Source organism: Syngnathus scovelli, chromosome 21 (assembly GCF_024217435.2).
Source record: "Syngnathus scovelli strain Florida chromosome 21, RoL_Ssco_1.2, whole genome shotgun sequence".
In the NCBI taxonomy this organism is placed as follows: Eukaryota; Metazoa; Chordata; class Actinopteri; order Syngnathiformes; family Syngnathidae; genus Syngnathus; species Syngnathus scovelli.
The window spans coordinates 5435058-5460497 of NC_090867.1; the positions used below are offsets into that span (position 1 = coordinate 5435058).

Consider the following 25440-nt stretch of genomic DNA (forward strand, 5'->3'; position numbering starts at 1 on the left):
TAATATTTCTAATTTAAAACATTTGATCTGTGATTTCATGTTTTTTTTTTTAAATAATAATAATAGAACCAATTGAGTGAGGCCACTGTTAATGTGGGGAAAAGTCAATCACCTTTATGTGTGTAGCTGAATATTGAAAGAGTGCAAAACAAGCAAGTGTCCCTTCCCGATCACACGTTTTATAAAAAAAAATATATATATAACATTACTGCATTTTGATCCTTTTGACGTTCTCGTCATCCTTTACAGGTCGAGTGCACCTCATCCGCTTTATTGTAGTGGCTTTACTATCTTCATCGAGATGTAGTTCTGGAAAAGGTCAAAGAAATGTAACATCAGTCAAAGCACAAAGTTAGATTATCATCTAAATCTTACCGGTAGAGAGTAGAGCAGGATGGCGAGGAAGAGGAGCAGGATGGTGAGAATGATGAGTACGATGAAGAGACACCGGAAGCGTCGCCACACAATAAACTTCATGGTCTTGCATGGGTTGGTGAACCAGAAGAAGGAAGTTTCGGGGCGCCTGTTGGTCACGGAGATGTTTTACAAAATGGCGTCCATGAAAAACAAAAAAAAAAATAGTGTGAATGGGTTCCTACTTGGGAAAGTCCAGTTTAGGGTTCATGTTGGGTTCATCTCTGCCTTTTCCTGCCGGTTTTTCATCCACGTCAGCCTCACTCACAATTTCCAAAGTCATCTCAACTTTGCCCTATGGACACAAAACAATTTTTGGACCCGATATGAGATATGATATCATTTTGTTCATCCTCACCCCGAGGGCCTTGAGCCCATTTTGCTCAATGGAACATGGCCACCAGCCTCTCACGGACTTCTGTGTAAACAGACACTTGGCAGCTTCAGGCTTGTGCGGCACGTCTACGTCCACCTCATCCATCATGGATAGTGAACACTTTTCTGGCGTCTTTGCAGGGGGAATCAAATTGTGCAAATAGAGCTCCAGTGTTCCTGGGATCCAAACCAAAAATGCATAATTGAAGAGTTACTTCACTCCAACAATGTTTCCCATTGACTCACCGAGATAATCATCCAGCGAGAATTTGTCATTGTCCCATATCTGAATACTCAGCTTGGGCGGAATCCTGAACTCGGTTTTATCCAAACTCCAAAAATGCTCCTATTGAAACAAATAGAATTTTTTTTTGTCGAGGTCCAAACCTGGAGCGGGGAGGGGTGGGCTCACCTTTTTGGAGACGAGGCAGAGTTGTTCCGCGGGAAGGTAGTCGAATTCAAATACAAACCTCCAGTTGAAGTTGCCGTCCCCGTCGAGAGACCTGTAATGGACGTCCGTCCTCTGCTTGTCCTCCTCCATCCCTGCCATCCATCTGCGACAAATCATTCATTTCAACTCTTTAAAGTGTTTTTTACAATGTAAATAAATAACCGTACCCCTTGACGTAAATGTCGCTCATGTGCTCTCCGGTGACGCTCGTCTCATCCAGCGTCACATCTGTCGTGTTCCAAATGACCACGCGCAGGAAATGTCTGAAATAAAAAATTGGTTAGGTTTGACGGCGTGATTCAGTCGATGATTTTTAGGGATGCTCACTTTTTGGCTTTGCGTGGGGTGATGTCAAAGGGCGGCCCGGGTGGACCCATGCTCTTGGGGAAAATGTCGACCCACATTTGAAGCCTTCCCTGTACACACAAATGGACAGGTTAGCACGGGGTACATCATGTGGACATTGAATCTGGACAAACCTGGGACAGATTCGGCTGGAAGCTGCTGTAAAGAGTCCTGGTCTCCACATGCTCAGGTACAAGTCCCTGCGTTCGTAGGATGTGCAGACACAGACGCTCACAAGGTGGACCCAAGTGTTCATGAATCTCCTTTTTGCCCTCTGGAAGGAGAAATAAGTCATGTCGTCTTTTTGAACAGCCATGAAAAAGAAAAAAATCTTACCAAAGTGAGCCAGTGTGTATTCTTTCCCGTTGAAGGTGAGCGAATTGCCGTTGTCCTCACTCCTCGGTTTGGAAAAGCCTTTCAGACGAGCGAGGTTGTCCAAGATCTCAGAAGGCTTCAGCTGGTCCCGCCACTGGTTGATTCCAGAACTGACAACAAAAACACAGTTGATATCTACACCAAATTTTCTTTCACGTATGAAAACATTTTGGGCTTGGTTGCCATACGTGCAGTAGGTTTGCGGCAGGCCGCAGTAGGAGTTGTAACGGGACAGGAAACGGTTCTCCAGGTCGATCACGGTCTCCCCGACTTTCTCGTCACGACTCAGGAGGTCGTAATCGTAGACGCAGATTTTCAAATCCTTATCTTGGGGTAGGAAGCAACTCATCTCAAACATCCTACGGCAATAAAAATATTGTGCTTTAATCCTCTGTGGGATTATGTCGCATGAATGCTAATTATGCTAGTTAGCTACCTTCCAAACACAGGATTGGTTGTGTTGGGGAGGTAATGGTCTCGGTCATCTAGTGTGTTCTTTCCCAGGGAGATCTTCATGTAGGGGTCACACTAAAGGAAAAGTTCACCACATTGAGATAACAGCATTATAAAAAAATATATTTTATATATAAGATCCTCACTCTGCCGTTATTGTCTTTAGGCTGCAGATCGATAGCCCGGACCACATAAATCCTAACCAAACACTCCTGAGGGCCGCTATCTGGAAGTTCTCGGAACTGCCGGGGAGGAGGGGTGATACCGGGGTCATCTGGCAGGGGGTATACTTTAAACGAACCCTGCAGGCGGAAGAACACAGACATCACAGTTTCGAAGTTTCATTTTTCTTTCGACCTGTAAATGTGTCAAAGTACCTTGAACTCCCCGACCACGCTCGGATCATCATCGCCGTCCTCGTTTTTGCCTCGCTGCAGTTTGAAAGTCCTGCAGAAGTCTGTCAGCCCTTTGAATTGGGAAATATCTTCTAGATCTTTGTCATACACCTGAGAAAATAATTCAAGATCATGAAATTAAAAATTGTTTAGCTAGAAAGCTTCTAATTCATCAATAGCTTGAGAAACCAAATTATTTGAAATTCCACTGATGAAGTGGTATCTTACTGTGAGGGTGTCGTATCCTTTTTTGAGATAAGGGCCACATTTCTGATTCTCTCCCACTGAAGCGTAGAATTTACTCCACCAATCTACCGTCTGCTTTTCCTACAAAGCACAACTTTTACAATCAATTTATTCTCAGTTTGAAAATAAAAATAAACACTTACTTACCTTTTCCACGTGCTGTGAATAAAAGAGAAAGTCATTTTTATTATTGAAATAAATGTTTCTTTTAAAAAAAAGTGTGAAAACAAAGGGGTGCGTGATTTGAGTTGCGGTTTTCAAATCAGCCACCAGAGGGAGACAGAAGAGAACATTTGTGTTACAGCAGTTTTGGTAATTTTGTTGACCAAGAACTTTTTTTTTTTTCTGTGCTGCTGATAAAAATGTCCAAGCCTGGAATTCATTTTCTGTGCTCGTTAGATGCGATGAATAAAAGAACAAAAGAACAGACGGCAAACAAGCTATTAATGGCATTGTGACATCATTAGCGTTGTGCTTTCTCAGCTTTCCAGTGTCATTAGTGTCCAGTTTTGAGACTAAGCGACAAAAGCAACATCAAGTCTTCATACATACAAAATGGGAGGGAAGGGGAGTCATTTTGCTGACAGCATCTGACATGCTGCACATGAACTGCAAGCCAGAGTGACATCACATGTCAAATTTGACTCTGCACGTCAAATTATGACTTTTTAGTCCAAAGTTGATTCAAATTATTAGAAGAGAAGATGAAATATTCTTAATATTACCTACCTGGGTTTCTAATAGGAGTCTAGTTTCTTCCATATTGATGGCGATTTGTCTGGAAGGAGTCGCTGCCATGAGAGCCACTGCAAGAATTTTTTTTTTTTTTGGTCATTCTGTCCAGTGTTGGAGAATTATTTTGTCTCCTCACTTTTGGACGCCATGGCTCCCTCAGGCGTGATGACATATGGGTCGCAACGAAACTGCTCCAGCGAGGAGATAGTGCACTGGCCCACCACAGGTTTCCTGCCGAATGGACGGTGGTCAATCACCTTCAGCACAATCGGAGGTGTGTACATCTCATCCTTAGGTAGAAGCTGGAGGAGGTGACAGGAAGATGGGAATTAAATGAGTTGGTAATGTTTGAACCAAAAAACAGGTTTAGCGGGGGTGTTGACGGAATTTCTTCAAGGTTGAAATATATTTCAACACAATGTGGTTACCACTTTGATGAAGAGCACCGAGCTTGGAAAGTTGGGGCTCTTCTTCATGTTCCTGATGACTGTGGATTCCACTCTTTGCCCGCCGCACTCCACCACCAGGCTGGGAGAGGACACTGTGGCCAGTTGATAGGACTTCATGTTCCTCAGACCCCATGCAAGAATCTGCATGCAACAATTTCAAATATAAATAAATAAAATTATATTTAAATTTGTTTTAAAATAAATTCTAAATATTTTTAAAAAACTAAACATTAAAAATGTACTAAATTTAATTAAAATGTATGTATGTAAATGTATGTAAAATGTAAAAACTGTATTAAAGTAATTTAAAAAATATTAAAATAATAAATAAATACATAAATAAATAAACAAATAAACAAATACACAAATATATTCATAAATAAATAAATAAATTTTACCTCCACAGCAGTGAGCTGCACAACAGGCCGGATGCCCTGCGGAACCATGTAGAGGTTTTCCGCCCTCTTTGGGGGGACCAGAGGAAGATCTGAGTCTCCTGACTAGAGAGAGAGAAAGCAGATAATCAAATCAAGATGAGAATAAATGTCCTTTATTTATGAAATCATCAAGTTCAGATGCAGACCTTATCTTTGAGGATAAGTTCAGCCGCCACCAGTGCCTCCCCTTCCTCACGCCCCCCCTGCACGATGGGGTGCCATAGCAGTTTGGGCACCTGATCCATACTGGGATTCAATTTGACCAATGGAGCGCAAATACATCGACCCAGCAGCTCATCCTTACCCTGGACAGTTGAAAATCTCGTTAAAGGAAAAACATTTCCTCAGGCGGGATTCACTAAATGATTCTCTTTGTGTGGCGTTACCACTTGGTCATAGTCGTAGAACTCGATGACAACATCCGGGGGATGTTGCGCAAGAGCCTTTGGGTCCCCGTGAATTTCCACATGGTCAAAAATGAGAGTTTGGTCCCAGGTTGGGTTTAAAGTCGCACGCAGTTTCTCTGTCGTCTTACTTAGATGCAGGAAGGACACGTGGGCGTATGGATCTATGAAGCAAAAATATATTATGGCCATAGATTGGGACAATTTATGACAGCTAACATTAGCGACATACCAGAAAAACTGTCTTTGTCCATAGATGTCATATTTCTTGCTTGATAGACATAAACACGGAGGTGATACACGCATGACCCTGAAGGAGGAGAGAAGGTTAACAAATTTATCCGCCCTCATATGCTGACCACTTACTTTCTAAGGAGCAGGACACGGTGGGTGTGTTAGCACCAAACATCTTGGTGACGTCGCCTTTGGAGCTTTTCTCTTTCTCGTCCGTATCAACGCCCTGCCAAGTAAATCAACAAAACTGCTGAGGGGAAAATGCCAACGGCTTTTCACACTTAATACTTAAATCAATATTTAAAACTAGAACTGGATTAGACAAACTACCCACCAGTGCACCCTCTAGTTTGAAAATGGCAGACGCCCCCAAGCGGTCTTCCGGCGCCATCTTTCTCCTCCAGCGCCTCCGGCGAAACGTATCCGATGATCGTTCCTTCCTGTGGAACTTCCAGCCAATCAGGGAAGAGAATTCCCAACCCTCTGGATCGCCGTGGTCTCGCCTCTGTGGGGAAAGGAGCACGTTGGGCGACCATTTTTCCAAAAATCGGTGTGACAAAGTGCTGACCTCGGCGGAGGCGCCCGGGGGAAGTGCGGCTCTTCTGCGAGGCCGAACCACCCGTCGCCTACGATGGACATGGTACACCTTCTCTGCCGGCACCCAAGATCGAGGCTTGTCCTCTGGCGGAATAGTCAGGCCGTATTCCCATCCTGTGGAAAAACAAAAATATTTTTCCTTCAATTTTCAGACCAGATACAAATTTTAATATTTGTTTCATGTATTTAATTCTTTTTTTTTTCTTAATCAAATTTCAATCGCGGCACCTTGATCATCCACAGCTCTGTTGTCGTCAACTGTCCACTCGTCCTCCCACGCCCAACCAGGAGGACATTCAAACTCGCCCGGATTACGGCTCTTCTCGCCATTCTGCCCGACAACAACACACAAATCAACCTTTGTGTGTGCACTTGACAGCTTCCCGACATATTTGCATGTTTGCTCTTTTCTCACCACGTCGGTGAAAGGCTCAGATGCCGCCTTCCACTCTCCGCCGGGGAAGCGGGTTTCATTTTGGAAAACCTCATCCATGAATTCAGTGTGTCCTGCGTCTGCCTCTGTTAAGAGACTTCCAACACAAAAAAGTCAAATTAGATCAAATTCATTCATCTTTTTGCTTTTAGTTAAAACCTTCGACATATATTGTTAAATTGGTGGTACAAGCTCAGGAAACTGAACCCTTTCACCTTCCCGGCAAGAGTTATTTTCTTAAATCTGTGGCACGAGAGGAATGTAAACAAAACGGCCGACTCATTTCCTCGGCAGACCAGAAAAAAAGAAACCTAATAAATGAACACTGTACAAGCAGTGCAACTTTTTTCCTGGGTTGAACTCACGCTTTCTCCGGGTCAATGAACCAGTCCGACTCCCACTCCCATCCTCTGGGGGGCATGAAGTACTCCTTCTTCAACTTGAGGTTGCCTGTTACGTCAGAAAATTTATGGCGCCCCACCAGTCCTGTGGTTCCCCACTTTCCAAACATACTGGCTTGGTTCTCGTACTGCAAAAAAGGCACCGTGGCTTAGTTTCATAATAAAACTTCTGTGCGCCGAGTTAGCTTAGCCTTTTATTTGAATGAACCTACCAGCTCTGCAAACACACTGAAAGTCCCCTCGGAGAAAGAGTTGAACTTCTTCTCGTGCGCAGACAAACCCAGCCACATGTTGACTCGGATCTGAACGGGCACCTTCAAGCCTTTGCTTTTGTCCATGGGGTACTGAGAAGAACACGATAGACTTGGTTGGACAGGAGAAACCCGGGCAAGCTAATATTTGGACCGTACCTTTAAAATGATAGTCTGGGTTTTGCCACAGTGTTGCCCGCAAGCTTGCTCACTGTATGTGGAGAAGAGGATTTTATGAGCTGGGATGCGGCTGTAGGCCACCCTCCTCTCCCCGCGGAGCATCCAGATGATCACGTCGGGCATGCTGTTTTGAGGCTGAAGATATAAAAAAGTGGAGATTAACACCAGGGGTTGAAAATTAAACCCATTCATGCATTCACCTCTTCGGCAAGCGCTTCAAGTTTCTCCGCCCACGACTCGATGTCGGGTAGAGTTTCGGGAATGTCCTGAGCTTCTTCTCTCATGCGTCTGGCTGCTTGATTGATGCTTTTCAAGCCGCTATCTCGCAGCTTCTTGAGTTGGATGTCCAGGGAGGTCAAGTTTGAGCGACCCTCCAGAACCGGTGTTGGGAAACTGGATAAAGGAGACAATGTGATGTTTTTGTGCAGAGATGATTGATTCCCCATCATTGACGTACGTTTCTAGGTCTTCAATCAGCTGACTCAGCAACTTCACCCACACACCAGATAATTGATTTTCGGGTGCTTTAGCAGAAACGGCCGTTCTGAAGACTTCCAGGTTCGATTGCTGTAATGAGGGTAAGCTCAAAAAACAGGATTTTTTTTTATTTGAGAAGAATATGGAGCATTACCAAACGGCGATAGATGTAGAGGATGGTATTGATGGTGTCCATGCGGTGGCTGATGTCCTCCCAGAATGAGGTGACCACAACGACCGGTTTAGTGCCCGCCCATGGGAGGTAATAGTAGTGGTTACCTTCAAACACAACACGCCATTTAAAAAAAAAAAAAAAAACCTTTAAGTCTACAAGTGCGTCTCACTCACCATCAAACACTGCGCAGCTATACTGAGTGGTGGAGGCCAGCGGTTTGCATGTATTGTCCAATTTGTTGCCATAGTTACCGATGCTGACTTCAAACTGAATTGGCTCGCCTGGTTCCTGGATCATGGAAGCACTGTGGAAGACTGCACAGAGACAGTACTTCCTTCTCCTCTGGTACTTCTGATGTAAGAGAGCAAAACAGCTAATAAGTTTTCCCAGACTTCCTTTTGTATCGTTTACTCTTACCTGTACTACCAAGATGTCATCACTGGGGATGCTGTCAACTGCTTTGTCAACTTTGCCTTCTAATTTTGTGGACATTGCCACCAGGACTCGGCCTCTGTAGGCCACTCCTTCACCCTGACCCAAAAAAAAAAAATGAGTTAGAAGTAATTTAAGTGCATTGAAATGAGCTCTTGTCCAAAAAATTACCTTTCCCAAATTCAGATCTTCATAAGGATCTGGTAGTCCGGTGAATTCTCTGGGGCTGCCGTAGAGGTTGATGTAGCAGGGACCAAAGACGGGCAGAAAACCAACCTCAGATTCTCCTGTTGCCGCTTCGTATAGATACAAACACAAGTTAGCCTTGGATTTTAATATGCAGTTAGTTAGGAGGCGGTGAGATGGTTGTTAGTAAGCAGGGAAAGCAGCTCTGGATCAGGAAGGGGGGGGGGGGGGGGGGGTTCGAAACTGCACAACAACAAAAATTATGTTTGAGCAGTGGCGGAGTTAGGGGGGGGGACAGCGTGGGCATGGCCTGCATGATAATAGCAAACATGCAAGACAGCAAAATAAAGCACAGGTGAACCTTCATATGACGACAAATCCATATTTCCCGCATGTTCCTCTATTCCAGGATGAAAGACAAAAATTAGAAGTTAGTCGTGGGGAAATTATTAAGTGCTGGATTTTGGTGCAAAATAAATCGTTACCTTCTATTTCGCCCCCGGAGGAGGCTATTTTAGCCAGGTTGAGGTATGTGGTGCCGACAGCATCATTCCCAGTCACGCGATCCCTGAAGTCACACATAACTCATTAGCACACGGCTCAGCGCTCACATTCAAACTCAGGCGTGAAGCTAATGTAGGTGATTTTTTTTTTTTTATCATACAGAAATATTTTTTCAGAATCACTTCTCCCAGCACTTCCTCCATGTCGCCTTCCTGGACCTGCCTTATCTGATATATTGTTCGCTCGGGAATGTTGAAAATGAGCAGGAAGACAGTGCCAACAGGATTACAAATTTTGTTATTGCAAAGGAAAGGGAGGGGCCGGAGCAGGCTGACTCACAGGCCACATAATTCTCATACAGCTGGTGATGGAGCACAGCCATCCATATTTGCAGAAATAGCGCCTGCTAAAACTTCCCGTTAGCATGTAGCGGTAAGCGTTTGGGACTCACCAATCAAACACTGTCAGTTTCACGCGCTCGCACATGGAAGGGAACTACGAGAGAAGACGTCAAACATGATTACATCTCGACGTTGCTATTGGGATGTCGAATTAATCACCTTGACTTGAAGATTCAACACTTGGTTCCACTCTGGGTTTGCATTTCTTTCTATAATTTGAGTACAGAGCTGCATAGGCAAGAAAGAGGTGTTATAAGTATCATTGATAAATGCATGAAAATGAAAGATGAAGGAAGAGGAACCTTTTTGCCCGCAAAACGAGCCTCTATGAATGGATCCACCAGGTTCTTCTTATTTTCATTTCCTCCAAAAATCCCCTTCAGTGACTGGATGAAGGCATCATCCACTAAAAGTGACATTCGATGCTGAGTTCCTGCTCAGGTTGAACGGAAGAGGATTCTGGAAGGTGTCTTACTTTGAGGAATGTCCTCCGCCCGAAATACTTTGAGTGACAAGGTGGCCCATCGGAGAGTGACGCCAGCCGGAAGCAGCAGGTTGCTTTCGATGTCGTCTTGGTCGTCATTTTCTTCTCTCTTCTCCGACTGTATGGGCAACACGTTTGTTTACGATACAAGAATAGAACTAGGTTTTTTTTTTTCTTACCGGTTGCTCGTCGCCAATCCCGACCACAAAAAGGCTGACTTTCAGGTATCCTTTAGCTCCAGAGTTGGAATCATCTGGATCATTCAGAAGTAGCCACTTCCTCATGACGCAGTGGCCTACAGCAAAAAATTGAATTAGTTTCCGAACAAATTGATGACACAGCGTTTGTCACAAGCTCACCTGCTTCGTCGTAAACATAGCCAACGTCAAGCTGCGTAACAAGACCAAAAGAGATGAGCCATATTTTGAAACAACTCGGCCATGAATGGGCATAAATTCACAACAGTACCTTAAATTCTCCCATGAGACTGTCGGCCCGCAGAGAGTAGGAATTATAAACCTGCAGGGAGGCATTAAAAGTCCACAGCTCATTTAAAAATAAAATAAAAAAAATAAATAATAATAATAAATGAATAAAAAAATTAAAAAAAATCCTTCTAAGTTATGCTCATTTTGGTCTACCTACTTACCCGAATACTGATGTTCTGTTCAAACAGGTCTGATGGAAGCATGTGGACGTTATAGAAAAACATCTGCAAAAAGAGTTAAATGCTTAAAACGTGACCAATTAAGGGGGGGAAAAAATTAATTACCTCGTCAAAGAAGGGGTTGTTCCCTCGCTTGATCCTTGTCCTGTGGGTCTGTCCGCACACCTGAACCTTGACCACCGGCTTGATGTTGTTGCCTGGCAACTGACGGGCTTCGATAATACGGATGCGGATCTGATGGACACCATCGAGGTGAGTGGACTTCATATAAAAAAAAAAAACCTCAGTCTAAGTTACCTGGAAGTCCTGAGGTTTGTTGATGAGCCGGTGTCTGTTCCGTGACTTCGCAATTCGCCTTCGGAGGCTCGACGATAGCCCGGGAGTAGATGGGCTGGTGGCGGAACCACTCGGGGTCCCGTCAGGTGCCGTCTCCTCGCCTTGCTCTCCACCACCTCAACGGTTATGCACATTATGGTGCTGGCCCGAAATCAAGAACTGTCGTCGAACATACCGGAATCCACGGTGGAATCGCCATCATGGGATTCGTCTGGATTTGGGTTGGCATTGGGTGGTGGGTCATAGCCGACGACGAGGTTCATCGTCGCCTGCAGGGAAGCAATTTTATATTCTACAAGTGACGCCATACTAAACAAGGTCAGATGTACTTACATCAATATTGTGGCCATTCTCATCAAGCAAATGCACATTTTTGACCGGAAGGGATCGAAGTTGACCGGAGGCAAGGTCTCTCAAAGGAATTCTCGTCGACCCGATGAATCTGCCCCAAAAAAAAAAATCATATCTCGAGTTCTGAGCACTGATTTCCTGTGCTGAGTAAACTCTGGCCGGCCAATATAAATGCAAGTCATGAAATGCCCAATGTGTGCTCAAAGACGTCATTGACAAACAATTAAGGTCACTGCCTTGAGCTAACAGGCCCCGCCTCCTGAGGTAAACAAACGCAGAAACAGAAGCCAGTAAATATTTAGTTGATAATTCCAACATCCCCAAGCAGAGTTTAGCACTCGTAGCATCTTGACTTGTTATTAACCGGTTAAGCTCATCACTGAAGGAATCTGCTAATCATGTCAGTGCTGCTTCCAATTTGGAAAATCGAATCAGTCCAGAGGGCACACATTGACGTTACGCCCCCACCAATTCTTTTTTGCATTGCCATTGAGCACAGAAATAGATTCTGGAAAACTACTCAAGACAGGAGGGGGAGGGGATGAGGGGAACCCTGTGCTATGACTGCATACATCTTTGGGGAATGTGTCAGACGAGCCAGTGGAAAACTTTGCTCAACGTGGACTCACACTGGAGACATTTGCTAAAAGCTCCTCCCTCGGTTCAGACTGTCACATGCATAAAAGGAGGGGGGAACTTAGTCAAAGACATGCAAAGAAGAAAAAAAAATCAGTTCACAAATGTTGCATGGCAGTAATTAGTAAGCCAGAGGAAACATTCTTTGCGGCTGCTCTGAATTCATCCCATATGTGATTCTGCATTTTCAACCACGAGCTGCTTCTTGTTGCTCATGTCATGTTGTCCAGACATGATTGGAGAGAATTTGCCCCATCCTCGCCAACGGAGAGCACAAGCAACGATTCATCTGTCGCGTTGCCCAATCACAATCAGGCGTCCCACGCGGCTCGGCAAGTCTCGGCATGACAAGCGGGGCGTGAGGGGGCAGAGGCAGCCAGCAAACTATAGTTTTTTTTTTTTGCTTATTCAGCACATAATTCTGCTAATCCATTTCTTAACTAACAAAGGTCAAAATAAAGAGCTAAAACTTACTTATCTTTTCCAAAGGTCTCAGAGTCTTTCACAATCACATCAAGATGGGAGTTGGGTTCTAGTGCGGATCCATTCAGGTTAAACTCAAGGACCTGCAAGGTAAGATGAAAAACAGCAGTGAATCTCCATACAACGGAGATCTGACTGCAAAAAAAAAAAAAAAAAAAACATATATATAAACATTTACCTCATTCCATACTGGATTCACCTCATTATCAATGGTGTTTGTTTTTTTCTTTTCATCTGAAAATAGGAGGCCAGTGAGAAATTAATAACACAAGAAGTAGTAGTGACTCCACAAATGTCCTTTTTAGAAATCATTTTGGATGCAATAAGTGAGCAGCAGTTGTTGCCTCATAAGGGGAAGCATAAAAGAAGAGGAAGAAAAGCCACACCTGCAGATTATAGGTAACTGCCATTTTACCCCTGGATGGTCTCGATTTGTTTTACTATAAGAGCTGTGACCCAACTTGACAGACATTTAGAACTTATCATTCCAAAATTGCATTTTTCATCTAACTGGGAATTAAGATACACGCGTTTGTTTTCAGATGACAAATGCAGCATTTCACTCGATTTAACAATTTCTATCTATAATTAAAAAAAAGATATTTACCTTTAAACACTACTGTCGCGAAAGGATCAGGAGTTCCAACCTTCTTTTTGGGGAGACCTGTAGCTGATTCAACCAAAACGCGCAACATGATGATCCAGTTTGACAAAAAGAAAAGGAAAGGGGAGGAAAAAAATCCCGCAAAGGTTGTTTAATGAGTGAAATGTTCAATCCCGTGGAAAATGATCAACCCTGGCATCTTCACAGACGCGTCCAGGACGCAGACAAAAGTAGATTTTTAAGTGCAACGTTAGGAAGTGGAAATGAGGGCGGATCACGGGCGTGTAATTATCATGAGTGGCGAGAGACAAATCGTGGGCAGCTGCTGCCATCCTGCGAGGTATTGACATCAAACTTAGTCATTTAAACTAGCAGATAAATAACCCTTTTAAATCAACCATTAATTTTGGAAAGGTGACTTTAACCACCACAAAACAAAAATTAACTACAAACCTTCACTTTACCTCGTTTTAGCAAATATGTTGTAATTTAGCACCATCTAGTGGCCATAGAAATCCAATACCATCTCGACCCATGATGTGTACCTTTTTTGTATATCATTAAAAAATGTGTTTAAAAAAACAATCGGCGCAAAAGGTGGATATTTAATAAAAAGACGTGTGATAAATAAATATAAATGTACATACGTAAATATTTTTTATTGATAAAAATATTGTACCGTCTATCCATCTCAATATCATTAATTTAATTTAATTTAATTTAATTTAATTTAATTTAATTTAATTTAATTTATGGTTTAAGCATGTAATTCTGACTAACCACAAAAGGGCGTTTTATTTTATTTTATTTTATTTTATTTTATTTTATTTTATTTTATTTTATTTTATTTTATACTGCAATAAGTCAATATGTAGAAAAAATATTGGACACTTTAGGAGGTGGGCGGTTGTTTTGAATTGCTTTATCGCCATCTAGGGGTTTAAATCTAAAGTGCATGCCTAAAATTAAATTAAATTAAATTAAATTAAATTAAATTAAATTAAATTAAATTAAATTAAATTAAATATATTACTTTATATTATATTTTATATTATATTAGTCGATATTATATTTTATATTTAGATTATAATTATAGTATAATTATATTATTTATATTTATATGTAATTATAGTATAATTATATATTTTGTATTTGTATTTGTATTTGTATTTGTATTTGTATTTGTATTTGTATTTGTATTTATATTTATATTTGACGGTTTAAGCATGCGCTTCAGAATTCAGACCACAAGAGGGCGACACTACAATTGAAAACAGCCGCTCACCATCAAATCCACATGTTTTTTTTCAGTCCAGTGTTTTACGTGTATGTGTATTTTTGCCCCGCACTATCGCTTTTAAGATAGTGAGCGCTGAGACGTTTACAATACTCCATCGGCTATATCGGGTATTTATATTTATATTTATATTTATATTTATATTTATATTTATATTTATATTTATTATTTATAGCATTGTAATGTAATTTAACTGAACTGTTGTATCTGCCGGTGTTCTTGGAAAACTGATCAGAGTGAGGTCGGAGGGGCTTCTGTCAAAGCGCTCTGGCGCTACGGGTGATCCTGACCTTACTTCACTGGTCAACTCTCATTGGACTATTACATAACTTCTTGGTTTTATCATCAAACACATCCGGTGACCGAAACGTCAGATTCCGGATTCCATTTGTAACCGCACATGCTTCAAGTTGGCAACATCTTCAGCTATTTAATACTGCAAGCTCCATCCATTTTCTATGTAATGTAATCAGTAGTGCCCTCCTCCCACCAGCGCCTCTCATCCCTCCCATCACTCTAATGAGCCCAGTTTAGTCGTAGCATCCAAAAGATTACCTGGCACTGCACCATCTAGGAATCAGACAAAGGCTGCAGGGAGGAGACAGGTGGTGACAGGTCATGCTGACTCATCAGAATTCTGTCTTTTCATAGAGGGCTCATTGGAGCAATCAAGGTCGTTACAACAATTTGTCTGTGGAGGAAAAAAAACAAAGGTAAGATCAATAATAAATTGAGCTCTTGTCAGACAGTAAGTTCAAGTCTGGAGTAGTTTCCTCGAAGACTTCCATGCACTCCCACGTCTTGATGTATGAGGCCAATATAAACACACAGGCTGGACAGTCTGGCTGTGTGGATGTGCGTACTTTATCACTTCACGCTCTTGTGTTACACCTTCTCCTCTCCAACTTTGAAAAATATTCCTTCTGCAGCCACATTCAAAGCTGCTTTTTTTCTTAAAAGTCAGACACCCGTTTTTCATTAGCTTCTTATTTTAGCCATTTTAAGGAGGCAGTTTTGAAATTTCTGCAGAGGATTAAGCTCTGAAGGTGCTTCCAGAGAATGATAAAAATACATCCACTGCAAAGAAGTGCAGATGGACTTCCAAAACAGCTGTGATACTGAACCGGTATCATTCCAGTAAGCCACAGCTATGTCGCTATGTCCTGACTGGTGTTTTGATTGGGCTCAACGAGGGTAAATAGTGTGAGCCACCAGTGCTCAGTTCCTCAGATGGCGCGTGGTGGTCATCGTCGTCGTAAACAAAGTCGTAAATGCTAAAAACGGACTAAAATCACACATACAATGCCAATGAACTAGGAATCGGCGTCAAGGACGTCTGGTGAAGTGGTACATTTTAGGCTCAGTAACAACGACAAGGCCAGATTTGAAAACGAGGAGCTCGACTATACTGAGGTTGAACTATTTTGTGCAACAACAGATGTTTAGCGCACACAAACAGGTCTCAAGCTCAGCGTTCCTTTTTAATCATCTTTTAGCCTGAGGAATTGTCGTGATGAGTCAAGTACATTTGGAGGTGCAGAAGAAGAGAAAAAAAAATCCATTCCACAAACAGTATTTCTTTATTACTCTACTGCATTTTTAAAAATCCCACTAAAGTCAGTTTACATTTTCTCTGTATGAATAATTGCCATGTGTGCACGTTCAGGCTCGTGCACATCCAGCAGCGGTCAGCTATAAAAGGAACGATCAAGTCGGCAGGCGGGAATGTGCCAAGCTGCAGAGTGCTTGGTTGACCGCGAAGAAAGGAAGCAAGTTATATTTAAGGTGCAATTGATGTGGAACGCAGAAAAAAAAAATCAGTATATTTTTCATTGTCTGGGCTATTCTTCATTGCTTTTGTGTTTGTGGCTAAGAGTGCCAGCCGTCGAGACTTCTGTGGGCTTTCAAAAAAAAAAAGGGATAACGTAAGGAATGCTTTGATGGGAATGAAAACATCATTTGCACAAAAACAACCCGATCGAGTTTCCCCTCACTGTAACAGTGTAAACATATAAATCACATCATGATATTATAGATTTCAGCTTTAATGAATGGGTAGCAAACGATAAGTCTCTCAACACGTCAGGGCGGGTGTTCCCTTCAACTACAATTTTAACTGCATAGTTTCCATTTCACACAGAAAGCCTGATCAACATCTAAATATCCACCTAATCACTTTCTATGCATGCTCTGATCTAGCTCACAAAAGTCTTCTCACTTTGTTTTTCCTCCAGGACGAATAAAACAACACCCAGACACTGACGTGTGTTTTTTTTCTTCTGCAGCCGCACCCGCGTGCACAGACGCGTAAACAACCCCAAACCGGCGACACTTGTTCCAAAATACCACGACAACACAAGTGCGTGTGCCAAGTCGAGTGTTTTCATAAAAAACAGGTGAGAGATGTTTATTTTACTTGTTGCCCTCCATGAAGTTGAGCAACAAATTTGTCTGGGTATTTATTTTTGCCAAGTAAATGATTTGCGAACATTCACTATTTGACTAAGAGCCAAAGTTGGACCTGTGTCCAACATGACCTGCACATACCTGCATGCAGGCGCCTCCACCCCTCCCTCCCTCACTCTCTCTCTCCCTCTCTCTCTCTCGGATGCACACAATCTCTTCCCTCCCTCCCTCACTCTCAGTGCAGCAGTTCACGGGAAACGATCCAGCTGTGGGCGACTTTTACCAATACACGCTCACTGCTCCTCTCAGTTCTTCAGCGACTGCGCCAGAGATGCCTCGCCCACCCTGGTGAGAGCCCCCGATTGTTCCTCTTCCTCCCTTTTCAACAATGAGAAAAGAACGATTATTATTGGCCGTAACCCTCATCGCCATCTTCTCCGCTGACCTCTACTTCATCCTCCTGCCAAAGCTACGTAACATTGAAGGACTGGGACAGTTTTGCTCGTGTCGCCGTGGCAACTTCAGCTTCCATGCTCAGTTCTCCAACTGGACTTCTGTCCCGCTCCAGGATGTGTACACTTCTGGACTCCCCAATGGGGGTTCCAAACTTGACAGCTTGTTCGCCCATCCTTTGTATAACATCCAGAACCCGACGCTGGAAGCAGAGGAGAAGCTGCTCCAGGTGGACCTCCTGATGAATTACTACAGGAAGAAAATATCACGATGGGAAAGGTCAGCTTTTGTCTTCTTAGCATCCCTCTCACACGAGTGTCGCTTAATTTACGGCCGTTCAACCCAGCGGCAAAAATAAACACACTTTGGCATCAGCGCATGATAACAAATGCAGCTGGGAAATCACAAACAAGGTTTTTGAAAAAAGACAAAGCTGTCCTAGCTTGTCTGTGTGCTCATTCAGCAAGAGTGGGAGATATTTGGACACTTGAGGTGGAAAGGGACAAGAATTACGAGCAGTCAAGTTCTACTTTATGGCTATTTCCACTTCTCGAAAGCAATTTGTGGTTAGGTTGCCTTTAAAGTCAAGACTCTTCCTCAGACACATGAAGTTGTACAACGAAGCCGCGTCGACCTCCAACATCACCATGACCCAACACCGAGTGGACTTTGACGTCAACGCTAACTGGCTTAAGTTCCACACGGGAATTAGTCGCCATGCTCTGTACTCCCGCCATGACCCTGCCATCACGCGGCTGCTCGCGGACATGCGGGACATGATGGTGGTCAACGCAGGTGAGACAGTTGGACTCACTTTTCAAGTCGCCGTGATTTGTAATCTGAGATATTGTTGCAGATTACACTCAAGATGAGAAGGCCCTGAAAGGAGCATGTGATTGCAGCCAAGGTAAGGTCAGTCCTGCTTTTCACATTACATGTCCACTTAAAAGTTACTTTAGGATAATGGATGGTTGCTGTGTATCTATTCAGTGGTGAAGCCCAGTGGGCACCACCTGAAACTGGCACTGAAGATGCAGAACTTTGGCAAGGCCATGTTCAAGCCAATGAGGTGAGCACAGCCTCATTAACCATCTTCAAACTCGTAAATGATGTTTTTATGCCTATGTGTCAGGCAGGAGAGGGACGAGGAGACTCCAGATGACGTCTTTTTCTTTGTGGATGTCCAGAGACACAATGCAGAGATTGCTGCCTTTCACTTGGACAGGTACCATCCACATCTTTCCAAGAAGTTCAGTTCGCCGCATCGGAAAATAGGAGTGGTCTAATGCAAATAAATAAATAAATGAAAATAAAAAAATTAAAAAAAATTAAAAACATATAAATAAATTAATATATAAATAAATTAATACATTTACTTACAGATTTTTGTGGTTTTCTGTTAGGATCTTGGACTTTCGAAGAGTTCCACCGGTGGTTGGCAGGTATCTGAACCTTACAGGCGAAGTGCTCGAAGTGACCCGAAATGATGACCTACGGGCTGTTTTCTTCACCTCCCCCGGTAAAAAAAAAAACTAATTTAGTATTGCAAATGCAATAAATATTTATTTCATTCACCTATATTCAAGTTTATTGACACGTTTGAACTCGGCATCGTCGACAGTATGCTGTATTATTCGTAGCGGATTTGGCGCCGTCTTGCGGACAAATAACAGCATTACATCTAGCTCGAGCGAAAGAACATTTCCGTTTTTTTTTTTCAGTAAGTAAATATTAGAAAAACAAATTTACTCTACAAATACGCCAAAGCGCACACATCCTGATACATGAAGCCTAAATTGTAGCTAAATTAAGCAGGCCACATGAAATAAAGTTATATATAAATATATATTTTTTTTCTCATCTCATTACAGCAAACAACACTTGCTTTTTCTCCAAATGCCTGTACACGTGCAAGACGGAATACGCAGTTTGTGGGCACCCCGACCTACTGGAAGGTTCTTTGTCCGCCTACCTACCCAGCCTCAGCATCGCCCCCCGTATCTCCATCCCCAACCCTTGGATACGCTCATACACTTTCACCGGCCAGGAAGAGTAAGAACCCCATTTGAATCGATCTTATTAACAAATCAAAAAAAATCTGGATTATATGTTATCAATTTTCTGAAAAAGATGGCAGGTGAATCCATCCTACTGCGACAACATAAAGAAGCTTTATCCTTACAACTCAGGCAACCGGCTCCTCAACATAATCGACATGGCCGTCTTTGACTTTCTTATAGGTATGTTATTATTGTGAGAAATCTCTTTATTACAACACATATAGCAAAAGAAAAAATGTATTTTTTTTTTGCAGGCAACATGGACAGACACCACTATGAGATTTTCACCAAATTTGGCGATGGAGGATTTCTTCTTCACTTGGATAACGCCAGAGGGTAAAATAATAATTAAAAAAATATATAAAAATCAATATACATGTAAATGTAGTACCTTGATTGTAGATTTGGGAAGCACAGTCAAGATGAGATGTCCATCCTTGCGCCACTCTCTCAGTGCTGCATGTAAGTTGAACTGCAAAAAAAAATATTCTACAGCATTCGTCACAAATAAATGTTTATATTATTTGCCCTGCAGAATAAAGCGCTCCACTCTCCTGCGGCTCCAGCTGTTGGCCCAACCGCAGTTCAGACTGAGCGACATGATGAGGGAGTCTCTGCAAAAAGACCCCCTGCGGCCCATCCTAACAGAAACTCATCTCTTAGCCCTGGATCGCCGCCTCGTGAAGATCCTGCGAGCGGTCCAACGTTGCACGCGCAAGCTGGGTTCCGACCAGGTCATCACCAATGACTTCATCGGAGCTACGGTGAACCCTCGGGCCAACGCAGAGAGCAAAAAGGCCAGGTAGCAGCAGACGGTGGCAGTCAACTCTGCTCCTTAAGACTTCATGATGAAGTGCAGTCGTTTCGATTTTAATGGAACAAGCCAGAATCAATACTAGATGCTGTGAAAGCTCCAGTGAGGGAATCTGAGGAGGTTCCGCGTGAAACGCATCGATCTGCGCATTATTGACAAGCCTGTTGTTGCACATAAGCACATGAATGTTAATAAAAACAGAGCACATCAAATATAAAGTTCGCTAAAGACAAACAGGGTAGACGTTTTAAGCCTCAATGTCTCCCTCTAGCGGCTTGAGTTGAAAATATTTTCATAAAGGCACCCTGAAGTACATGTGTTGCCCATGAATAACACACAAAATAAAAACCGCTTGAGTCAGATTGTTTTTACTTTTTTATTGCTTAAACTGCCATCTGGAACAATCTATACCAAAAAGGATAAACATCTTTCCACATATAGGAGGTCAAACTGAACACAGGGAAGAATAGAAAAAGAACGGTCCTCTCATGGCCCATACCGATACCCGCTGGAACCAGCGGGGGTGACTGACGACTACTGTAAGCCCAGGAAAAGTTCAGCTAAGGCAAACCGGGACGACTACGGTGTGGCTAAAACATCAAAAACCGATTGCTGAGGTTGCAGCTATATACACGGAGACATTCGTCCAACAAACTTTTTCCCTGTGGAGCGAGATGGACAGGAAGTGACTAAACGTCGTGTTATCTTTTCAGGTAAAAATGTCGCAGGAATGAAGGTGGGCTGAAATCACTTTGATCAAATCGCCATGACGTCACAAATGAAATTTTGTCGTTCTCGTGCCGAGGATGCGAAACAACATTATGCCGAATAAGCGGGGAGAACAAATCACAAGCGGGTGGAAAAGACAGGCGGCGTTTTCCAGTCGGCAAAAAAGCAAAAAGTCTTCAATAAATAACTCGCTCTTAATACATAAATACCTTGAATGTCCTGAAATATTTTTCAAAACGCAATTTCGTAAGTTAGGGGAATGGGGAAAAAAATAAAAAATCGCAACTCATTATTACACAATACAATTATATACTGTTGTGTCAATAGACAAGAAGCATTTATTTACTTTGTGGCACTGAACAGCTAAAATAGAATTTATGGAAAAATAAGTGTTTACAAAAGACAAGAGAACATATCTTTTTTTTTTAAGATTACCATCACTCCAAACCATAAATTTAAGAATAGTTATTGAGTCATTTAACTAGAACATTTTGATTACAAAGCAAGTGACCAAGTTATTTGGTGTCTACTAAAAGAACGGAATACTGAAATATACAATACTTGCTTTTTTTTTTCTTTTACCCTTTCTATATATATTTTCTGATTTCAATCTTCAAGTAAAGGTGTTCTACTGATTAGCACAAAAAAAGGGTTGGAGGGGAAAACCAAAATCCTGTCTAATGTTCCAAATAGAAGGTAACATTGCATCTCAGGTGGAATGAACATTTGGCACCAGCCTCTACACACTAAAACTCAACTCATTCTACTGCTCAGGAAGCTGAAAAAAAAAAAAAGAAAAGGTCTGACTGACATTTGGTGCAATCATCTCCTATGCTGGCGAGCCTCTGCTGCACGTGTCTAATGGGAAAATTCAAAAAAGAAAACATCCGTCTGTAACAAATTTCCCATGTGAGGTTTCTGATTGTCCTGTCTTTGAGAGCCCGGATCTCCTAACAAATGTGGCTTTGCGTTCTCCGAAAAAACAAAGCGGAACCCAGCGCGTATCTGACAAAAGCGGCGTGAATGCAACTGTGCCTACACGGTAACGTTACAGCGGCTGGTACAAGCGCTGGTGAACGGCTAAAAGCCACCTCCGGGCGGCTGGGAAAGAAAAACACGGGGAACTCAGGAGAGGAGGGGCGAAAAAAGAGGAAAGGAAGTGGCGGAAAGCAAATTGCGTTGGTGGACCCGAAGTCGAAAAAGGGCGAGGGGGGGTGGGGGGGGGGTCGAGCCCCTTCAGACCGACAGCGAGACGAAGCTGTTGTACTGTTGGATGTTGCGTTTGAGGATGTCCGAGCACGGGCCCAGCACGCGCTCGAAGCGAGGCCGGTCCAGCTTGACGCACTTCAGGGGGCCGCGGGCCACCACGGTGGCAGCGCGGGGGCGGTTCATCAGCAGCGCGATCTCACCTGAGTGAAAAGTGCAATGGCTCTTAAAAGGAAAATTCAGAGCTGTCACTATTCTTCAAATTTGTCCCAAGTTCATACTTTTTCCACATATTTCAAAATGAATAAAAATGCCAATAATACTGTGCTTCTGCTGTGCGCAGCTTGGCCACACGAGGGCGGTATAAAACAAACAAATGGAATTATTTCTAGAATGTGAACACAATGTGAAACCATGAGTCCCAAATATAAATATAAAATATTTCTTTACCAAAGTAGTCGGATGGTCCTAATCTTCCCACTTCGACAAACTCCTCGTTCTCCGAGCGACGTTGCAGCACCGCAGCAGAACCCTGATGTAAGCACGCAACAAACACGCATGATGCCGAGCGTGAAACCGCCGCAGCTCTTTTGCGCGCTCCTCTTCGACAGCTGCATTTACCTCCAAAATGATGAAGAACTCATCTCCAGGTTCTCCCTGCACCACAATCTTCTGGCCGTCCTCAAACTGGACCGGCTCCAGGGCGTCGGCGACGGTCAGGCGCTCCCACTTGTCCAGAGACTCTGGAGGGAATCAAGCACTCAATTGTAAACACTCCCGAGTTCACGCAGTGCGACAATAATATTAAAAAGGACGCACCTAAAATGGACACTTTCCTCAGGAATTCCTCATACATCTTCCTCTTCCTCAAAGTGCTTCCCTACATTCAAACACAAAATTTCTGGTTAATATTCTTGGCCGCCATGCGAGCCAAACGCCGACGTTTGGGCACCATGAGTATTCTCCTGTAGCTGTCTCTGTCGATGCCCCACAGCTTGACGTTGGTCTTGGCCCGGACTGTGGCGGCCCTCGGGGTGCCATATATCAGCGCCAGCTCTCCGAAGCTGCCGCCTTCGCCGATGCTCGTGACCCATTCGTTGTTCACGTACACCTGGACCATAGAAGAGGAGGAGGCAAAGTCTTCCTGCTAGTTTGCGGTCATCATAAGAGAAACTACTCACATCCATCTCTCCTTGGTCAATAACGTAGAAATTGTCACCCTCATCACCTGCGGAAGGAAAATTGTAAATACGGGTCTTGATTTGGTATTATTGTCAAAACAATCCTACCCTGCAAAATGACGGTCTCCCCGGCGATGTAGGTGACAGGAAACATAGCGTCAAAGATGTCACTAAAAAGAAACGTTTGAGAGTTAGTTCATGAAAAAAAAAGAAATTCCTCCCCTTACTTCAATATAGTTCCAAGATGCAACAAAATAGGCGCCAAAGCAGTACTTTTATACCAGGAAGGGCTCTATTAAATGCTCCCTGGACCCCCCCCAAAAAAACTGTCAAGTACCTCCTTTCATTGTCGTCCAAGTGCGAGAAGAGCACGTTCTTTTCAATAGCTTTGGCTAAGGCCGCCATTGTCTTGTAGTCCTTCGGAATGACCTGAAGAGACAACGCGACTGAAGGAACCTCTTCAACCAAGCATTTCGCTATACACATTTGTGTACCTTTCTGACATAAGAGGCGGCATCCTCCTCCGTGTAAACCTCAGCGCTGAAGGCTCCCCGCCGCCTGCGACCCTTCACCACCGGGTTCATGGGCGGGGACACCTCCTCGTCACGGGAGTCAGAGCGCGAACTGGCCTTCTGCTGGTTCTGGATCTGCTTAGCCTCCTCCTGGTGGGGAGAAGGGATGCAAGAATAAAAAAAAAAAAACTCCTGCAGTGTGGAGACAGTAACGTTCCATGAAGAGTGTGTACGCACCTTCTCAAGACGCTCAAAGTACTCCCTGAGGAAAGCCATGGGCCGCTCGGGCCTGGAGGTGCACAGCTGGACAATGCAGTCCTTCAGCAGCTGTTGAATGTTGTGTTTCTGCACGTACTGCTCGCACTCCCTCAGGCTGCGCTCCTCTTCGCTGCTCGTGCTTCCAGAAGCCATGACGACAAACCACAATCTTGCTCTATGACCTCTAACCTTGGGAATGAGCCAACAGGAAGAGGGGGGGGGGGGGCAGATGAGATCTTCTCAATGCCACAAGTTGCAGGATTCTAAATGAGCAATGTGAGTTTCTGTGTAACCAATGGACAAAAATAACAAGAACGTGAGAGAAATAGAACCACAGTGAGAAGGCAAAAAGACGTGTGATGTTGTTTAGCAGCAGGCCAGAAGACGGTCATATGATGTCTGTTTTCAAACCGCAACATTTTTCATCCCCCCGAGTCAAGTTTGATATCACAAAGTCTGACTATGAAAGTGTCTCATGAACAACGCATGCACGATGTCGCTTTCAATTAATAGCAAAAGTGTGACTGGCCTCTTGTTGGAGGTTCTATACTTTTTGGAAAATGCAATCATATGATCAAACACTTAGAAAACAAGAAGTTGCTTGGCCTTTATCAAACAGGAAAGCCTTGACAGTTATACTTAAAAACTGAAAGTGCAAACCACATCCATCCTGTGCTTGCAACACTATCAAGCATGTGTCGACACCATTACCTTTTCTATCTTATTTAAACATCCAGTTTTCACTTGAATGTCAGCAGTCTATTATATCGAAATCATGACGATGCTCCATGACCTTGCCTAAAAAGCGGCGGTTGAATATGTAGAACAAAAACAATGCGGATGGTAAATCTAAATATGAATTAAATACTGAATCTCGCAAGTTAACATTGTGTGCAGTATGCAATGACGTCTAGGTCAGGGAGTGCTTGGCCAACGCAAACCTCGCGAGCGTCACATATTCTCCATTAGATACTAAAACGCCGTGGTTAGATTTTCTTTACTCATACACTTAGTGTAAATTCCGCATTTCAAATCGCGATGGAGGTTTTGACGTATAGCTTCCTAGCTTCGTGCAAAGGCAAAGCCCTCTTGCCTTGACGCCATCTTGGGTTCCATCATAAACAAACGCGAGAGAAGACAAAACATATTTCACAGAGGTCATGCCGCGCGTCGGCGAAAGGAAAAGAGAAATACTCACAAGATGTAGTAAATTCCTACCGAGCCCTTCGACAGCGACTCGGGACGGGTGGTGTATGTCAAAGCTGTAACCGTTAGCAGGTTGAGCTCGGTTCGATCTTTTTTTCCCCAAGCCCTGGACCGCTGCCCCACCGGATACGGCTGAGAGCCAATCAGCGGCCTTCACTGACGTCAATTCTCCTCGTTCTGACATGTGAGCCCGTAACCCCTGGCAACCTTAAAGGGGCCAAGTCCAAGCCAATGACGTCAAGGAGCTCAGCTTGAACTTAAAAAAGTCACATAAGTTGTTTAAAACATTAAACCATGTATATCATAATCACAGATTTTTCAATGCATTAATATTTGCAGATTGTTGCTGTGTTAGAATAATGAAGATTACATCGTAACTAACTGCCTCAGGTCACTTTTTAGTGGCA

The 25440-nt window shown here is 43.3% G+C and overlaps 3 protein-coding genes and 1 long non-coding RNA gene across 7 annotated transcripts; 1 reads left to right on the forward strand and 3 right to left on the reverse strand.

Annotated features, from left to right (window-relative positions):
* Positions 1-58: 58 nt before the first annotated feature.
* On the reverse strand, positions 59-13167 carry LOC125991472 (myoferlin). Of its 2 annotated transcripts, XM_049759404.1 has the most exons (54): positions 12915-13167; positions 12486-12541; positions 12299-12390; positions 11171-11279; positions 11013-11106; positions 10799-10953; positions 10607-10735; positions 10484-10546; positions 10303-10353; positions 10194-10224; positions 10014-10129; positions 9826-9952; positions 9653-9756; positions 9510-9578; positions 9401-9444; positions 8931-9013; positions 8807-8845; positions 8431-8555; positions 8245-8358; positions 8001-8178; positions 7807-7931; positions 7633-7742; positions 7376-7568; positions 7155-7310; positions 6957-7088; positions 6709-6872; positions 6326-6440; positions 6139-6241; positions 5882-6024; positions 5648-5818; positions 5446-5539; positions 5312-5389; positions 5062-5243; positions 4822-4980; positions 4637-4738; positions 4218-4379; positions 3926-4091; positions 3784-3860; positions 3202-3213; positions 3037-3135; positions 2791-2919; positions 2560-2715; positions 2397-2488; positions 2149-2319; positions 1922-2070; positions 1720-1859; positions 1568-1656; positions 1408-1503; positions 1202-1343; positions 1036-1135; positions 773-966; positions 600-709; positions 376-523; positions 59-309 (listed from the first exon to the last, which is right to left on the reverse strand). In XM_049759404.1, exons 1-54 carry the CDS (start codon positions 13000-13002, stop codon positions 271-273), a joined length of 6165 nt encoding a protein of 2054 aa, XP_049615361.1. In that variant the 5' UTR covers positions 13003-13167; the 3' UTR covers positions 59-270. The 2 variants fall into 2 exon arrangements, with proteins under 2 accessions (XP_049615361.1, XP_049615359.1); XM_049759402.2 differs by having other exon boundaries at positions 5648-6024.
* Positions 13168-16469: 3302 nt separating this feature from the next.
* fam20a (FAM20A golgi associated secretory pathway pseudokinase) lies at positions 16470-20303 on the forward strand. Of its 2 annotated transcripts, none has more exons than XM_049759411.2 (12): positions 16470-16604; positions 16859-17346; positions 17669-17862; positions 17924-17974; positions 18058-18136; positions 18200-18292; positions 18471-18586; positions 18939-19119; positions 19198-19307; positions 19382-19463; positions 19516-19589; positions 19663-19876. In XM_049759411.2, coding segments are annotated over exons 2-12 (1326 nt in total). In that variant the 5' UTR covers positions 16470-16604; positions 16859-17002; the 3' UTR covers positions 19665-19876. The 2 variants fall into 2 exon arrangements, with proteins under 2 accessions (XP_049615368.1, XP_049615366.1); XM_049759409.2 differs by having other exon boundaries at positions 16473-16604; positions 19530-19589; positions 19663-20303.
* Positions 17762-18584, reverse strand: LOC125991484 (uncharacterized). Its single transcript, XR_007489310.2, has 2 exons — positions 18448-18584; positions 17762-18349 (listed from the first exon to the last, which is right to left on the reverse strand). It is a non-coding gene; the product is annotated as an uncharacterized lncRNA (long non-coding RNA).
* LOC125991479 (cAMP-dependent protein kinase type I-alpha regulatory subunit) lies at positions 20304-25191 on the reverse strand. Of its 2 annotated transcripts, none has more exons than XM_049759414.1 (11): positions 25026-25191; positions 23807-24016; positions 23552-23719; positions 23395-23486; positions 23166-23227; positions 23058-23104; positions 22829-22987; positions 22696-22756; positions 22498-22619; positions 22327-22408; positions 20304-22079 (listed from the first exon to the last, which is right to left on the reverse strand). In XM_049759414.1, the coding sequence occupies exons 2-11, from the start codon at positions 23978-23980 to the stop codon at positions 21907-21909; spliced, it is 1140 nt and encodes a 379-aa protein (XP_049615371.1). In that variant the 5' UTR covers positions 23981-24016; positions 25026-25191; the 3' UTR covers positions 20304-21906. The 2 variants fall into 2 exon arrangements, with proteins under 2 accessions (XP_049615371.1, XP_049615372.1); XM_049759415.2 differs by having other exon boundaries at positions 23807-24011; positions 25026-25189.
* Between the last annotated feature and the right edge of the window lie 249 nt (positions 25192-25440).

Excerpts from the sequence above, each read along its gene's own strand:
- LOC125991472 (XM_049759402.2), bottom strand. The coding sequence starts at position 13,002 with ATGTTGCGCGTTTTGGTTGAATCAGCTACAGGTCTCCCCAAAAAGAAG. Across the intron at positions 7,932-8,000 it reads TAGCTGCGCAGTGTTTGATG|GTAACCACTACTATTACCTC; the intron begins GTGAGTGAGACG and ends TTGTGTTTGAAG. Across the intron at positions 4,092-4,217 it reads CGGTGCTCTTCATCAAAGTG|CTTCTACCTAAGGATGAGAT; the intron begins GTAACCACATTG and ends CACCTCCTCCAG.
- fam20a (XM_049759409.2), top strand. The coding sequence starts at position 17,003 with ATGAGAAAAGAACGATTATTATTGGCCGTAACCCTCATCGCCATCTTC. Across the intron at positions 17,975-18,057 it reads AGCATGTGATTGCAGCCAAG|TGGTGAAGCCCAGTGGGCAC; the intron begins GTAAGGTCAGTC and ends GTATCTATTCAG. Across the intron at positions 19,590-19,662 it reads CCACTCTCTCAGTGCTGCAT|AATAAAGCGCTCCACTCTCC; the intron begins GTAAGTTGAACT and ends TTTGCCCTGCAG.
- LOC125991479 (XM_049759414.1), bottom strand. The coding sequence starts at position 23,980 with ATGGCTTCTGGAAGCACGAGCAGCGAAGAGGAGCGCAGCCTGAGGGAG. Across the intron at positions 22,409-22,497 it reads AGTTCTTCATCATTTTGGAG|GGTTCTGCTGCGGTGCTGCA; the intron begins GTAAATGCAGCT and ends TGCTTACATCAG. Across the intron at positions 22,080-22,326 it reads AGGACCATCCGACTACTTTG|GTGAGATCGCGCTGCTGATG; the intron begins GTAAAGAAATAT and ends CTTTTCACTCAG.